The sequence below is a fragment of the Ovis aries genome, chromosome 7 (assembly GCF_016772045.2).
Source record: "Ovis aries strain OAR_USU_Benz2616 breed Rambouillet chromosome 7, ARS-UI_Ramb_v3.0, whole genome shotgun sequence".
Lineage (NCBI taxonomy): Eukaryota > Metazoa > Chordata > Mammalia > Artiodactyla > Bovidae > Ovis > Ovis aries.
Genome location: NC_056060.1, coordinates 65,884,547 through 65,902,216, shown reverse-complemented (window position 1 = coordinate 65,902,216; position 17,670 = coordinate 65,884,547). Strand labels below are relative to the sequence as shown.

Below are 17,670 nucleotides of genomic sequence, written 5' to 3'. Positions count from 1 at the left end.
TTTATTGTAGCCCACATATGTGATTCTAAACTTTCTGGTAGTCTCATTAAAAAGGTAAGAAGAAATAGGTAAAATGTATAATATAGTTTAATTCAGGATACCCCCAAATACTATTTCATCTGATTAGCATGAAAAATATTAAACAGCGGTGGGTGGGAGGCTGTAGGAGGGTTCATTTATATTCTTGCCCTGGGCCACAAAAACTGGGGAGGGCTTACCCCTTTGCTTACACTTAAACCCTCCTTTAATTCACTCTTCTGGGGTGTGTCCACAGCCCTGTTGAGAAGGTATGCAGTAAAGAGCCTCCGCAGAGCACACATCGGAAGCCTGAAGGGAGACTACTGACCTGGGGAAAGATGGTGTGAGAGGTCCCAGCCTGGATGCCAGGGCAGCCAGAGCAGTCTCTGCTTAGGAGAGCAATCAGCCCAGGCTGGGGTGGAAGGAGAATTGTTCGTGGCAGGCCACACACCCTGCAGCAGAAGCGTGCCTGGCTACCCATACAGGAGGCTTGGTGAGGAAGAGCCGAGGTCATCAATGGCTCTGTCCCAGAAGAGTCCTGTCCGTCCCTGCCTGCCCACGGGGCTGCAAACATGGTTACACACAGACGGGCCGTTTCCCCTCCAAATGGATAGGGCACTAACGGATACAATTTTGCTCTGCATTTTACTGATTGGCAAATAATCGATTTTGAATCTGGTTTTGAATCTTCTATCAACCTCTTCATACTACTTAATAGACGTCTAAAAATACCAGTTAGTAAAGCAGTTTTATTCTCTGATGGGGGTGGTAGGGAAGGTGGCTGTAAAGGAGGGAAATAATTAAAATAGCACAAGTGATTCTGCCTGAGTTAATTAGGAGACGTGATCTGCTCATCACTCAGCAAGCACCAGTCCTCTTACAGGACTTGCACATTTCCCACCACTGTGCCTGGCATGTATCCTTCTCTACTGGTGGGAGATGGACGTGCAGGACTTCATTTCAGCTGTATGCCATTTTCTCCGTAAATGCTGACTTCTGAACCTAATCCCTGCTGGGTTTTGTCATTCCAAAGAGAAAAGCAAAACACTTAAGTAGAGGTTTCTAATTTTAAACTTTTATAGCCTCCAAAGAATCTTAATCCAAAAAGAATTTGAGACAACGGGTCCCAAAACTAGTTTGTTCTGAGGTCTGTTCTCTACTAAGTGAAGAGGAGATGAGGGGGCCTTTGAGAGTGGAAGGTTTCACTTTGCACTCAGTCAGAGGAGCACCATGTCTCACCAGGGTGGTTGTAGCAGAGGAGATGGCATCTCTCTGCTCCCACTCCCTTCCCAACTGCCAATTTCAGTGGCTCTGCTCCTTTAAAATTATGTATGTATGTGTCACTCAGTTGTGTGCGACTTTTTGTGACCCCAGGGACTATAGACTGCCAGGCTCTTCTGTCCATGGAATTCTCCAGGCAAGACGAGTGGGTTGCCATTCCCTTCTCTAGGGGATCTTCCCACCCCAGGGATCAAACCCAGGCCTCCTACATTGCAGGCAGATTCTTTACCGTCTGAGATACTGAATAATACCAGGTCAAGCAAACCACCTAGAATAGGTGTTACTGCCTAACTGGGTTTTGCCTAAATGAGTTAGATGTACATACACCGGAAGTCCCCCAAGGGTTCATAACCACAGTGATGTTTGCTCTTCCCATGAGGTTATGCAGACAACAACTATGGCCACACACTTAGGTGCATGTCAGAAGGGACTGCACATTTCCCGTGAAGGTCCTTTTGCCAGTCACGGAGACTGCAGAACTAGTTTGTCTGAACCCAAAGCAACATCTGGGATAGAAACTGTCAGATTCCCTGAGTGCCAGTTGCTGTGCATGGCAGAGAACGCCTTTATGTAAACACAACATGGTACCTGACAGTAAGGGCTAGGTAATACCAGCTCTGGTTACTGGTGCAGTCTATGGTACAGCAGGGTTTTGGCACAGATGGGCTTTAGTCTTTTTGAGATAGGCTGTGGGAGGTAGGAGAGGAAGAATAGCCAGTCTGCTGAGTAAAGAAGGAACAGAGGCTAGTAAAGCAGTGGGGGGTGAGGGCGGGGGAATGTCCAGGAAGACCCACATAATAAAAAATCAGGCCAGTTCATAAAGGTTGGCAGGGAGGCCCTGACAAGTCCAAGTTAGAAGGGTGGTTGGACAGAATCCAGGAAGGGAACTCCAAGATCAAGCTTACCTAGCAACTCAGCCTTCTGCAGTCGGGAAGGTGAGGAACCTGCTGCCGGGGAAAACATGACAAAGCCCAGATCATGCCAAACACAGCTGACAGTCACCCAGCAAGACTGCCAGCGCGGCTACGGAAGCAACCCTCACCAAGAAAGTTCCCCGGGACTAGCCGTGGCCAGAGGCAAAGGTCCTCCCAGGTCCCTTCATCCCTCTTCATGTTTCTCCTACTAGGAGTTACAGTGGAGCAGTCAGAGCTGGCCAGCACCCCTCACATCCACATGACGACTCAAGAGGTGTAAAAGTTTTTATGGCACGTGCGCGCACTGGGTGTGAGGTGCTGAGCGAGGGCACGGCCAAGCTGCCCTCCACAAGCCCTGAGTGGAGTCCAGACACACGAGAGGCAGTAGAGGCACTACCAGGCAAACCAGCTGGGCAGGACAGGGTGGGGGCTGCCGAGGAGATGCCTCCTGTGCAGAGTTGTCAGTGTGCTAGGGCAGGGAACGTGCTCGATTGTGAATGAGCCTTCTACATGGCCATATTAATGTGAGTCATTTTGACAAGGCCTGAAAAAAATGTTTAACCTTGGCCCTTTTGCCCTTTCCTTTCTGGATTTTCTTTCAAACGGTGAAGTGAGGGGTGGGAGAGAGCTGATAGGCCAAGTATTTCAGACCCTCTGAGCAAAAGCTGAAGGGGTAAGTTTTCTTCCTTTGGGTCCCCACAGGGGCGGAGTTGGGGTGAGCCTAGGGTCCTCATGGCCACAGTATTTCCTTTCTTATGAGTCTAGGATTCTACAGTCAGGCAGGGAGCACTGCGGTGCTGCAGAAGCGAGAAGTGAACTGGTTTCCCCAGCCTGGCACTAGGGGGCTCAAGCACAGCATCTTTCTCCTAAGGGGAAAAGCTACACTCATCTCGTCCAGAAACGAAGACCAGGGAGGAGGCGCCCTCTGACACCACCTCCCGAAGTTCTCTTACCATTCACACAGACACCCCTGGGAACTGGGTCTTGCATCGGGTTCAAAAGGGGTCATCAGTGATTTCTGAGGACCCGAAGAATTGCATGCCAAGATGGGGTTGGGCCTTCTCGTCTCCTGCTCTTTGTCAGTCCAGGCCCTCACTTGCAGCTTTGTGTCCCACATGAAAACCAGATCCAGGATGGCTGACCTGGGAGAAGCACCGTGGCCTCATGCAGAACCACGCGCCAGTAACAGTGAAAGCTGACAGACACTAGGCGCTTTCCGCACACCAAGCTGTGTGAAGTCCTGTGAGTGCACCCTTTACTCCTGAATCGAGTAAAACAAACCTCACATCAGGGAGGCCCACTGAGACGGCCGCTTTAGAGCACACCACAGGGGAGGGCAAGTGCTGGAACTTCAGCCTTGGGGATGGGAAGCACTCGCCCTTACGTCGGCAAGGGTGAGTCACGAGAAGGACACCAACAGCCTGAGGGGGAAGTCCGCCTCCACGGCCTTGTCGGTCCTGTCACAGAAGGGCTCCAGCCAAGCGTGTCGGCGGTATCACGATGTGCCTGCTTGCTCAGCGTCCAGAGACACTTCCTAGTTTTAGTTTCCCCTTTTCAGGGAGGAGCAGCTACTGCCCAAGGGTAAGGGCAGAAAGCAGCCGCTCTGTGGCCACACCACCTCCACCACAGGTGAACCTGGCTCCCTCGACTCCAGCCTTGCCCCACTCTGCTTGGCAGTCCTGGCCAAAGCTTTCCTCCACCTTCACATCCTTCTGTGGGACCAGCGCAGTCTTCATCATTGCCATCAGCCCCGCCCCTGGAACACTCACCAGTGCTTCCTGACAGCCAGGAACTGATGCAGCTGCAAGGCTTTGTTGGTGATTAGCAGAGACATTACTTTGCCAACCAAGGTCCGTCTAGTCAAGGCTGGGGTCTTTCCAGTGGTCATGTATGGATGTGAGAGTTGGACTGTGAAGAAAGCTGATGCCGAAGAATTGATGCTTTTGAACTGTGGTGTTGGAGAAAACTCCTGAGAGTCCCTTGGACTGCAAGGAGATCCAACCAGTCCATTCTAAAGGAGATCAGCCCTGGGTGTTCTTTGGAAGGAATGATGCTAAAGCTGAAACTCAAGTACTTTGGCCACCTCATGCAAAGAGTTGACTCATCGGAAAAGACCCTGATGTTGGGAGGGATTGGGGGCAGGAGGAGAAGGGGACGACAGAGGATGAGATGGCTGGATGGCATCACAGACTCGATGGACGTGAGTCTGAGTGAACTCCGGGAGATGGTGATGGACAGGGAGGCCTGGCGTGCTGCAGTTCATGGGGTCACAAAGGGTCAGACACGACCGAGCGACTGAACTGAACTCAACTCAACTCAACTCAATTCAAGCCAACCTAGCTTGCAGGTCCTCCACAGCAGCTTTCTGGGGCCAGATACTTTTCAGCCCCACCAAGCATTACATGAACACAGGTCTGAATAAATCCTCACTGACTTCTAAATAATTAACTCATCATGCATAGATAATAATACCTCATCCAATAGGAAATAAAGACAGTCCTGGGCAGACGAATGCAAAGTAAGTGTTAAAGGTTTGTAAAAATGTCAGCTCATACTGTTAAGTGAAGATGGCCTCTTTCCAGTGGTATTCTCTCTCCCCCTCCCAACAACTCAATTTTTTAGACTCTTGGGACTCAGTTTACAATATCTCTAATATTACCTCAAAAAAGGAAACAAATCTGCAAAACTCAGGTTCCACTTAAGATGCATGTTTTTATTGAAAAAAAAATTTGTAACCAGACAGAATAGACAAAAATGTTATAATCTGACTATATAATATTCTCTCATTCTTGATGAATCACTAAAATATAACAAAAGATTGCTCTCTATGCTAATTTTTAAGGTTGTCCAGTTAAACCATTATTTGGTATCCTTTCAACAGGTTAACCTCTTAACTATTTAGAGTTTCTTCTCAGAAACATTCATATATTATACAGAAAACATTCATAGTTTATTTGGGAAACATTCATATTTTATACAGGATGTACAAATTTGAGATGAGACCCCCCCCCCCAACCTCCCAAAAAACAAAGCAACCCACACGATTGTAGCTGCAACACTAGCCTAGCTGCATTGTGGTGATTACGTTCAGTCTGCATCCACTATTTACAACTGGATTTTAATGGTATTTACAGAGGGGCCAAAAGCACTCGTCTAAAGTAAAGGCGCTCGGGTTTAATGTGCACTTTCACAGCCCTAGGAAAACACAACCATTATATACACTGTAAACACCACAGGGCATGAAATCCATCTCCAATCACAAACATCAACCTCACAGATCAAGCATACAAGGTCTAAGTAAGGTGCCTGACTTTTCCTTTGTAAGCATACTTTTCATCCAAGAGTACTGCTATTCTTTTCACAGGACACTATTCACTTATTTCAAATACAGGGCCAGTGCTCTAAACATTCCCGGAACCCTTTTTTGGGGATTGCCTACACAGTCTGTGATGAACTCTGCTGAACATTCTTGATGGTGGCAAGTCTTCGTCCTCAAGGATTTGATTTGGGAAAACAGGCATAGTTATTCACAGCCAGGTGAATCAAACCATGGGATACAACCCTGAATCAAACGTGAGGCACCACTATAAAATGATGAGACCAATTTTCTTACAGATCATAAATTCAGAGATTTAAGATGCCTGAGCAATGGCGGTCCTGATGGAGTAGCAGAGATTCTCCTGGAGTGATAACTCAGAGGCAACACTCATTGAAATGGTGTATCTAGGTGGTGGTTTGCAGGTTTTGAAATCGGTCTGTTGCCTCGCATACATTTCAATACTCCTCTTCAGTGTCAGTCCCTTTTGCTTTCTTATGGATTGCCCGATTAAAGCTGTGGCAAGCAGGGACCCAGCGATTGTCATGGAGCCCCAGCTTACAGCCAGGGAAGCCCTTCTGAGACCGGTGGCAACACATCCAGTACCCCGGCCCGTAGGGCAGGGCCTGGCAGTAGGGCTTGGGGTGCCACCGGCACAGGGACACATCCCCTTTCACATATTTTTTCTTGCACTGCTTGCACGGATCCTCTCTGTAGCGTGGATCCCGAACCCAGCGAGAATCTGCTGGCCTGATATTGTAATATTCAATGATAAACTTGAAATAGCAGCAGGTACATTTAAGAGCCACTAAACTCTTAGTAGGAAGTAACCTGAAGATTTTCACCATGATGTGGTGAGGCAGAAAAGCCATATACTGCTGAGGCTCTAAAAGCTGTTGGATTTTAAACCTAGTCTCCAGAAAGTCATGTGACACCTGCTTCTTCCAGCTGGACGCCTCAAGCATTGGTAATGTACTTTCCACAGGAGAGGCCAGTGGGACAAATAAATCAACCGAGATACTTTTTTCCTCAGATGCACCATCACCTTCAGCAGCCTCTTCAAGCTGACTGGCCTCGGAAGACTCTTCTGTTGTGCTTTCATCTGACTGCGAATGGCCTGCCTGGTGCTGACCAGATGGCAAAAAAAACAGCATCCCTGGAAGTGGGTCTTCACAGGACTCCGAACTGGAAGGCTGGTCTTTCTCTACCTTGGACACAGTGATACTGATGCACAAAGATTCTTTTTTGCGCTGATCAGAATTTTGGTTAGCAAGTGGCACAAGCTCTTCACTAATGCCATCAACAGCATCTGTGGGCAATTCAATGGCTTGGGGACAGGTGAGAGGAGGAAAAGGTGGCCCAACAAGTTCCTCTGTCATTTCCACATCGTGCCTGTTGCTGCTTTTCATGGCAGTCTGCTGATCTGGCTGGAACTCTGCACTGTCTGTGTGAAAACTCACGCCTGCCGGCACCGAGGGGCAGCCCCGAGGCGCGCCATCCCAGGCCTGGGCCCCCTGAGGAGAACAAAGGTCAGCTCTTAAGGGGCTGCAGCCCACAGATACAGACCCCACAGTTTTCACCTGAGTGTCAGGAACCTCCAAGGCGCCTTTGTCTGCTTTGCCTTCCTCAGCCTGGGTGCCATTCACAAGTAGCACGCGGCCCACGTTGCGGCGAAAGCTGTTATTCCTCGAGAGGCTCCCGGGCTCCCGCTGACTCTGCCGCTTCAGGCACTCGGACTCCAGCCTGGCTACCATGTCGAGGACACGGACGGGCTCGCTCTGTGGTTCACCAACCTCAGGATTTCTCCTTTCTGCAGGTTCTTCACATGCTCCTGGGGCGGACAAAGGCTCGGGACTTGGGGGTGCACCTCTGGATTGCCCGGAAAACCGCACCACAGCAGGTGAGTTAGTGCAATTCTTTGCACAACTGGCTAGCAGAGTGCTGGCTCTTTGCTCAAGGAAGGCAACCATCTGTATGACTGACAGAGGCCTCCCGGCATAGACGCCGTCCCCGCCGTCACTCACGTAATGCACAGAACAATGCTCGATGCCACATGCGAAAGGCTCAGGCTGGTAGCATCTACTGTTGACCTCCTTCATCCTTTCTAACTGTATCTTGGCTTTTTTAAGATCCCCTGATTTTTTCCTTCTTTTAGTAGCTCTCCCATCAATATCCCAGGAGCTTTTTATTTTCATAGATCCTATTCTATTACTGCACTGGTGGGCTGCAAAGAATGCTATCTTTTCCTTAGTATTTCCCGGTTTCACAACAGCCCAGATATCAAGCGGCCCTTCCCCTTCTTCACCCTGGTGGATTGTTGCAGATGGTGCATTCTTCTTGGTTTTAACATTCAAGCTGCTCTCTTCAGGACTCTTCCCACTCATACTGCACAGAACATTTGGAGAAAGGATTCCAAAAGGCTTTCGAGATGATGCTTTACCAAGAGAGGCTGAAGGAAAGACACTTGATTTCATACGCCTAGCTTTGCATTCTTTATCGCTGATAGCCCGTTGGTGGCTCATAGGAATTCTCAGAGTTCCTGTGCCGATTTCCAGAGGTTGCCCTTTCTTCTGGAGTTTCCAGTATGGCTTAAGGTGCATAACAGAGGTTCTACAAGAAGGAAATACACATTTGATTAAGAGTCTGATTTTATTTTTAGACAAGCTTTTTTAAAAAAAACTTATATTCACATGGTTCTAGCAAGTAAAAGAAATATTATCTTTCAGTTCACTAAATCTCTACCAACTCTCATTTCCACTAGTTTTTCATATACAAATCAAGAATAACAAAAGCAAAAACAACTACTTTCCATGGTTTACATGCTGGAAAATAAATTTCAGACTGAGTGACTAAAGGAATTTCAGACCGGCATTAATTCACATTCTATACATAAAATTAGTACTTTAAATGTAAAGAAATTTGAACTTACTAAGACACTTAAGTATCAGTATAAGACACAGTATAGAAGAAACAATAGGATAAAAGAAATCCATCCAAAATCCCTGGTATATTAATGCTTTTCTAAGTCACCATAACTAGCATTTTATTGATTGCAAAACAGTCTATCAGAATTGTTATATTGCTTTCTAAGCTATTCTTACTGTTGAATATTTTAGACATCTATAACTAACTATCTGTACAAGCTCTTAACTGTCAAATTTTCTGCAGATAAAATACAAAGTCCACAATCTTCATTAATTGACTGGTTCAGGAAAAAAGTTCCTGTTTTGTTCCCTGGGCAGGGGTGGAGATGGGAACCATTTTATAAATTACAAAGATAATTACATTCAGAGATATATGTTCTAGTCCTTTTCATATCACTAATTAGCGAGACAGGGTAATTTTACCTTGGGTAAGTCACTTCCTCTCCGGGTCTGAGTTGAAATGGTAACTGAGGGGTTGTGATACTAGTCTAGTCAAAGCTATGGTTTTTCCAGTAGTCATGTATCGATGTGAAAAGTGGACTCTAAAGAAAGCTAAGCACCAAAGAACTGATGCTTTTGAACTGTGGTGTTGGAGAAGACTCTTGAGAGTCCCTTGGACTGCAAGGAGATCCAACCACTCCATCCCCAAGGAAATCAGTCCTGAATATTCATTGGAAGGACTGATGCTGAAGCTGAAACTCCAATACTTTGGCCACCTGATGTGAAGGACTGACTCATTTGAAAAGACCCTGATGCTGGGAAAGATTGAAGGCAGGAAGAGAAGGAGACGACAGAGGATGAGATGGTTCGATGGCATCACTGACTCAATGGACATGAGTTTGTGTAAGCTCCGGGAGTTGGTGATGGACAGGGAAGCCTGGCGTGCTGCAGTCCATGGGGTCGCAGAGTTGGACACGACTGAGCTAAACTGAGATACTAGATTATTTAATGATTTTGTTAGTTTGTATGCCAAGATATCCCACTGCTATACAGAACACCTTGGATTGAGAAAAACAAGTCTTGTCGGGATGCCTGGTCTCCCATAAAATAAAACTACAGCCCAAAATGAACACCTGCAGTCACAGATTGGAGGGAGTGAGGCAAGGGCTTTCACAGGTCTAAGCATGTGGGCTCTCAACCCACTCTTGTTCCTAGGGATACAGTCCAAGACATACACATGGGGCAGTCGGTCACATCCCTTTCTCATTCACTCCGTAACAGTTACCAGGCCTGCACTGTGGCAGCCTTCATAGTGACTGCTTTCAGATAGCAGTTTTATCCATCAAGAATGAAAGTGATTATCCAGAACAGATTTAACTTTCATTTCAAATTTAATTCTTAGAGTCCAGTGTCAGCTAAAAGAAGAAATATGGATATGAATATCTTCCAGCTAGGTAAAGAGAAACCTTACTTTTAAGGCACACAAAGTACAGACACCCCTGAAATAGATGAGACTGATTTGTTTCTGATCTTTGGCAATTACAGCCTACATCTGTTGAGATTACCTCCTTGTGTGCACTGAAGCATTTTTAGCAGCTTTATATTTTATAGAATACAGAATCATTATATTCTATAGGTCAGTTTTACAAGGAGTTACCCAGAATTCCTCAAGAAGATTATATATATATATATATATATATATATATATGAGTAAAATAAATGAATATGAGGCCTCTCTTACATTCCTAGTGCCCTCTGTGTCAACAATTTTCTGGTTTTTCATCTCTCTTCAATACCTCCCATGTAAAATGTAAGAAACTGAGGTGCTGAAAAGCCCAATCAATTCGCACATGATGGTCTCACTGCAGAACGCCTGTGAATACATTTCATCTCCAGCAACGTGTGCGCCATTCTGCACTGCACGCTATGTTCTCTTCGCCTTCCTCCCCCACACAGTATTTTAGGTGCTATTATTGACAGACAGCAACATTTGGAAGAAACTAATGTGATTACAGAAGGCTTTTGTGTATGTGAACCTGCAAAGTCAGCTCAGCTAACGCATTACTAATAGACAAGGTTTTAGTAGGCTTAAAGTAGATGATCCCACCGAACAGGAGTGAGGACAGGTCCAACAGGGAAGGAAAAAAGCCAGTAAGGTCATTTGATGCAACCAGGGTGACTGCTAGAGAGTAAATGGTGCTTCTGTGGGACCCCCGAAGGAAGTAGAACCTTTAGGCACAGGCTGGAGTCCTGTGCCTGGTTGAAGGCACTGGTTGAAGGACGGCTGAGGTATTAACCACTTGCCCTTCCTTTGCTGGGTTTGAAGGCCCTGAGACAGTAAAATGCTGGCAAGACTCAGAGAAACATGCAAAAATTAAGAGGTTGGGTTGAAATCAGTTTTGAAGCACGAGGATGATAGAGGGCATCTACTGCAAAAATCCGTAAAATAAAAATTTTACATCTCTGAGAGATTACATCAGACTGGCACTTTGCCCACCCGCCACCCCATCTCACTCTCTTAAGTACAGACAGGCACTGCAGAAAGCTCCAGTCAGATTTCCATGGTTGCCAATCTCTTCACACAACTGTATTTGAAAAGTTCGCCACAATAAACTCCTGATTCCTTGCAATTAAATAAAATGTGGGTTATAGCACCTACCCACACATGAGTGTTTGTTAGATGCTCAGAAATGTCCTTGAAAAAAATTAAGATCCCTGTGCTCGTTGAATTCAGAATTTCTGGGACTGGGCCAAGAATCTGTTTTTAACCTTAGATTTAATTTGAAAGAGAATTTAAAGGTCAGTCATGTGTTAGATCTAAGAGTGTCAGTGGGGTTCTGGTTTGGGCTGGGGGGCTGGGCTACTGACAGGCATGAGGTGGAACTGACCAACACCATTCAGTCCACACTGAAGCATCTACTCTTCAGGACAGACCCATCTTCTTACTTTTTATTCTCTTTAAAACCCACACACAAAAGTCAATGGCCATTTTATTGCCAAATTTCTGTCCAACTCCAACTCCTCAGTTTCTTTGCACTGCTTTTCCAGCTCTCTTTTCTTCTCCAGTCTTTAAACACTGATGTATTCCTCAGAGTTCTTTCTCTAGACCATTATTACTCTTAAGCTATATATCTAAGTGACCTCACAGTTTTAATGACCACAGACTCATGACGCTCCAGTGGTATGCTCTCCCAAGCTTTATATGCTATGACACGCCTAACAGACATACTCACCTGGATGTCAGAAAGAATCTCAAAACTCAAAATGACTACTTAATGACAGCACCAAGTACCTAGAAAAGTTGAAATCACTTCGATTCCTCCTCCCATCCAATCACCAAGTCACTAAAAATGGCTTCCTCTTCTTGTTCATCCCTTACCCAATTGCCCTAGTTTCAGCTGCCATATTTTCTCTCTACAAAGCCTAACCCCTTGCATCAATGAGATGCAAGGTCATGGAGCCCACTCCTGCCTTGCCCTTTCATAATTCAAACTTTGGAAGCTTGTTCACAGGCCATTAACACAGGACCACGTAGATTAAAGCCAAAATTATCACCTAAGATACAAATTTTAAGGTAGGCAGAGCCATAAAACTAACGAAACAGCTTCAAACTTTTTTCATACTAACTGCCACCCATTTATTTCTATCCATTTATTCTCAAAAATTTATTAATAAACACTCAGGGCTGGACTTCAGTGGTGCAATTATGAGTAAGACACAGTTACTGCCCTTGGTTGGTTTAGTCACTAAGTCATGTCCAACTCTTGCAACCCCATGGACTGGCGCCTGCCGGGCTCCTCTGCCCATGGGATTCTCCAGGCAAGAATACCAGAGTGGGTTGCCATTTCCTTCTCCAGGGGATCTTCCTGACCCAGGGATCGAACCCGGGTTTAAGGAGACAGTAAAATCAAATAGGCAATTACAATATAGAGTGTGCTATGTGTTCATAAGGGACAGTACAGGTGCTGTGACAGTCCATGAGGGAAGAAGGTGGAGGGAGAGGACAGAGAAGGAAGGAGTGTGTGAAAGGAGAAGAGGGACCATCAGCACCAAGTTTAGTCTCGAGGGCACAGAAACAGGCGAGAAAAGCCGAGAAGGAAGATAAAGTCCTACGAGTTCAAAAGTTAGACAGTGTTTTTGGGGAAACTGAGGCAGGTGAGAAATAATCAGCATCCCAGAGAAGGTGGAGAGACAGAAGTAAATGGATTAGAAACGAAAAATAGGCACGATTTTATTTAGCGCTTGATTATAAATGGAGGCTGAGGGAGGGAGTCAAGGATGGCTCCTCATGGCTACAGCAACCTGGTAAAGAGTGGCACCTTCTAGTGAGACAGCGACAAAAGCAGGTGAGTTGTTAGTATGGAGCAGGGGAAAAGGTAAGTTCAGTTTTAAGAAATGCTGCATCCAGGTCTGGCCAAGAGAAACAAGAGGAAAGGAACAAGACAGTTGCGACAGAAATTCAACGAGGATAAAGTTTTCTGGACAGAGATTATGATGTCTTTTTCCAGAATTTTCACAAGTATATACTGCATATCTTACGATTATAATCAGAAAAAATGCACATAAAAGTAAAGAGCAATCACACACCCTACCCAAGGCCATATAAAGAATTCTTTCCAGGGGACTTCCCTGGCTGTCCAGTGGCTAGGACTCTGGGTTCTCACTTATGGGGGCTGGGGTTCAATCCCTGGTCAGGGGACTAAGATCCAACAAGCCAAGCTGTGCAGCAGGAAAAAAAAAAAAGAGTCCAGTTAGTGCTGGAGATCCCCGGGTGCTCTGCTGCAAGGAACTGCAGCAGATGAACAGAGGAGAGTCAGAAGTTCACGGAGTGAATGGCAGGTGAAAAGTGAATGTCTGCAACTCTCTCATCAAGTCTGGCTATAAATGATCTTTGTACACAACTGTTACCTTAAGTCCTTTCCAGGAATAAAGTGAGATATAACAATGAATCAATTAAAACTTGAACAACCTTCCTCCTCCAGTAAAGGTCAAAATCTTATGTTCAAGTAATTCCAGTATTCTTTATCAATTCAATTTCTGATTTCAGCTCAAAAGAGCTGGAAAAAACTCCAACCCAAACATACTGTACAATCTGAAAATGAAGCCATGGAAGAGAATTTAACTTTGCTTGGCGGGGAGCAGGGGGAGGAATGCCTAGACAAATGTTAACGAGTCTAAAGAATCACACTAACTCTAGTCTACAGAGAAGCGAACTTGATCAATGAGGAAATCAAGTGGCAATATGGGAATAGAGTGAGGAAAAGAATGAGATTTCTCAGTGCTAGCAGGCTTAGTGCTAAAAGGAACCTGACATCAAAGGCCTGTTTTCTAACTTGTCGCTATTAGTCTGTGGCCTTGCCTACCTAAACAGGTTGGAAGATAACTCGTTTCCTGTTTCTTTCTACTTTATTAAAGTTTCAGGAATGCTCATTCCAAAGAGGAGTCATTTATCAGTATAACAGGAGCTACTCTTTATTTACAAAAGACTAGAGGAATAAAAAAGTATGTTTTCCTTTAGAGGATGAAAGAAAGTAGACAGTAAATAAATCACTGTTCTTTAAAAATGTAAATGCTTCCAGAGAACATCTTATTACGATGGCCTTCTTCACTGGACCATTACAGAAAAGATTAGCAGCTTCAGCAAAGTACTAAAATGACTTCTGAAGCCCTACAGGTAGATAGTAATAGAATTAAGATCAGAATTAGGTAAGTCTCTTGGATCTCTATATATTTTTTTGCTACAAAAATACAAAATTAAAATCCTAGGATCAATTATGACACAAAATTAAATAATCTGACAGCATCTATTCAAAGGGCTTCTACCTTTCAAATTGGGATCAGTTTTTCTTAAGTGCCACATAAAACTTCTACTCAGAACTGTGATGATTTAAGCAGATGTGTCATAAGAAGCCACACTAACCTACAAGTATGTACAACTGCTTCTATGGCTATTAAAGTGGACAAAAATGCCAAGATCAGGAGTGTGTGAACACAGGCAGAGACATAAAAAAAGTCTCCCACTAACCTCTAAGCATTGACAGAATGCATCCAACTCTCAGTGTATCTTAACAACAAAACAGAACAAACTCTAAGCCAGAAAAGACCGTATTTCTCAAACTGAGCTCCAAAATATTTGGGACTGGCTTTTTTTCAGGAGGGTGTTCACTCCTTTTTTAAAAGTAATACTGTCTAGAGTCATTTCAAGGGAACTTTGAACTTGTTTTGGAAGGACTGGATGGTTACTAGTGTATAATTTAATGGAAAAATCTTTTATTGTCTTTTAATATTATACTTATTTTTCCTATTTCCAATGTTTCTTACAGAAAACGAAGACTTCTATTTTTTTTACATAGAAAATTGTTACTTCTTTGAATGTGCTGGTGCTTTTTTAAAACTTTGACACCAATCATTCTTCCATACATATTTTATGTGAATTTATAGCCATAGCAATTTTTTACATCATTGCATATGCAGTATATTCAGAGCTTTAACATGTGTCCTATTCGATTAAAATGTAACTTGGACATAAGGATGTCATCTTCTTTAGGGAATAAATGTTAGAGAGTCTAAGGCCAGTCATGAACACAGTTTAAAAACCCATTAGTTGCCAAACAACATTTCACAGGAAAATAAATCAGAACAGCAACCACTTCTCAAGTGTAGATGCAGCACCCACATTGCGCGTGTCTGCCAGGGTACTCATACCACTCCACCTTGAGCCTCAATCTTGAGCCAAGCAACCTAACAGCCCACTGGGCACAAGCTGGCCCACTGACACTGTTACAAACAACTAAATTTTGTTTTTAATTTTTACTGAAGCACAGCTGATCTACAGTGTTGCTTTAGCTCTACTGCGCAGCAGAGTACACCAGTCATACACGTACATGCATCTGCTCTTTTTTGGGTTCTTTTCCCACACTGGTCATCGCAGAGCACTAAGAAGAGGTTCCTGCGTTATACAGTAGGCCCTTATCAGCTGTCTATTTCTATATACTGAACCACTAAATTTAAAAACGGTTTATCCCTCGGGAAGGAGGGAAAAGGCAAAGATTCAGGATAACAAACACTAAAGCATCAAGCAAAATAGTTTGCTTCCATTATCAATGAAGACAAATGTAAGATTCTTGTCAGCAATCCTGGGTGGAGGGGAAAGCAGGGAGGGGATTACTTGACCTACAGTGTTTATCAAAGAAAGAAGCCTAAATCTCAGTCCTGCCCAGCTCTTTAGTAATTCTACCACATCCCTGTATAATTTGTTGAATCAAGACTGCAGTAGCAGTCTTCACTGGGTGGTCAAGGTTTAAGAATTAACACTTGTAAAGAAATGAAGTTTATGATCAACAGAAAACAGAGAAAGTTGCTCTGGGGCTGTTACTGGAGCTTATCACAGCCAGTTTAAATACTGAAGTGAAAAATGAGTATTTTTCCAAGGGGAAATGTGAGAAATCTACACTACAGAAAGCCAATCGTTAGGCACTGAGGAGACCAAATTGTTATGTTACAGCAAAAATCACATACTGGGTTTTATGTAGTTGTATAACACATCTCATATAAAACTTCTTTGAGTACACAAAGTAATCATGTTTACATTTAGCTACCTTCCAAAGGCCTGGAAGTAGCTAATGATCAACCAAACAGGATCAGAATAACTTTTAATCCTACTAGCCAACACTGAAGGTGGGCAGAGGGGAGAAGAGAAAAAAAATATATTATTATAGAAAATCTATACTAAGAAACTCCAGTACTCTTGCCTGGAAAATCCCATGGACAGAAGAGCCTGGTAGGCTGCAGTCCATGGGGTCGCAAAGAGTCAGACACGACTGAGCGACTTCACTTACACTTTTCACTTTCATGCACTGGAGAAGGAAATGGCAACCCACTCCAGTGTTCTTCCCTGGAGAATCCCAGGGACGGGGGAGCCTGGTGGGCTTCCGTCTATGGGGTCGCACAGAGTCGGACATGACTGAAGCGACTTAGCAGCAGCAGCAACAAACTAAGAAAACACTTAGGCAATTCAGCACAACACCTTACCCCAGTGGCTCAACAGTAAAGAACCCAGCTGCAATGCAGGAGCCACTGTTTTGATACCTGGGTTGAGGAGAACTCCCGGAGGAGGGCATGGGAGCCCACCCCATTATTCTTGCCTGGAGAACCCCATGGACAGAGAAGCCTGATGGACTACAGTCCACAGTGTCACAAAGAGTTGGATATGACTGAAGCGACTAAGCACACACAAACCAAGAAAACCTACTGCAATTCAGCAGAAAACCTTAAAAAGAGAAAACAGCGATAGGCAGAAATCACTAGCTGGTCTTGTTTAGTGAAAGAAGCTCCTTTATTTTCTATATACCAAAGTCAGCCAGCAAAAATAACATTGAGCTGTGAAATTTTTAAACCTGGCTACTCTCTATGCAAAGGTACTTTCTTTGACCTTCCTCAAGAAGCAGCTTTGGACCTGTTCACACAACTGGGCAAAGGATAAGTTTATATAGAATTTGACCTAGGGAACTCTGTGGATACAATTTCACTAAGATGTAAGCCCCCAAGGACAGAGACCCTTGTCTACCTGGTATACCACTATTGCCCTAGAATTTTACTGAAAAACTGTTGACTGGATTTGAATGAATGATGTATTCTACATTATACAGCCTGAATCTGGAAACCAGAGACAGAATGCAACATCCGTCCCTACTGCACAAGCGCCTCAACTGGATGGCTACAGCCTGTTGGATTCAACAAGGTATCAGTGGCAAGAAGAATGTGTGGCAAGTGTCTCAGAAAGCAAAACTGCTGTTTGTTAAAATGATTTATTATACTATTATTTTCCAAAGAGTCACCTAAAAATTACCTTACTAAAGATCCATCTGGAATACTACTGAAAAAAATCAGGGTTTTTTTTTTTCCACTGCAGATATATATGAAGAATAAGTTCAATCATACTTATCAGCTATGATTAGAAAGGGTATTCAAATTCAGCTTACCTGAGGAGCACTGAGCTTGACAAGATGTGAAGAGAGTTCAGAAGAAAGTCAGTAAGAATATATTAGAGGAAATGTATTAGTTATTCTATGTATTAGTTATCTGGTCACTTTCAGACTCACTGAAGAAAATCTCTCCTATTAACTCCACCACAGGTACTTTCATGAGCTTCTGTGTGAGCTGCTCAGACCACTAGGCCTTAGATCAATCACTCTCCAGTTCGCCAGTTTCAGCTTCTTGCTTTAAATGAAATACGAAAGACGTGACCGGGTTTTTCTACACAAATTAATTCTTTCCA

General features: G+C 44.2%; 1 protein-coding gene and 1 long non-coding RNA gene across 8 annotated transcripts in view; one reads left to right on the top strand and one right to left on the bottom strand.

Moving 5' to 3' along the window:
• Positions 1 to 4,905: 4,905 nt before the first annotated feature.
• The window catches only part of FBXO34 (F-box protein 34), a 79,464-nt gene continuing 66,699 nt past the window's right edge, over positions 4,906 to 17,670 (bottom strand). For all 6 annotated transcript variants that reach the window (XM_042252553.1, XM_027971881.2, XM_027971882.2 and 3 more), the window contains one exon: positions 4,906 to 8,139. In XM_042252553.1, coding sequence (XP_042108487.1) covers positions 5,988 to 8,129 — 2,142 coding nt within the window. In that variant the 5' untranslated portion in view covers positions 8,130 to 8,139 and the 3' untranslated portion in view covers positions 4,906 to 5,987. The remainder of the gene's footprint in view (positions 8,140 to 17,670) is intronic.
• The window catches only part of LOC132660056 (uncharacterized), a 26,887-nt gene continuing 17,351 nt past the window's right edge, over positions 8,135 to 17,670 (top strand). For both annotated transcript variants that reach the window (XR_009601242.1, XR_009601241.1), the window contains exon 1: positions 8,135 to 17,133. This is a non-coding gene — a long non-coding RNA (uncharacterized LOC132660056). The remainder of the gene's footprint in view (positions 17,134 to 17,670) is intronic.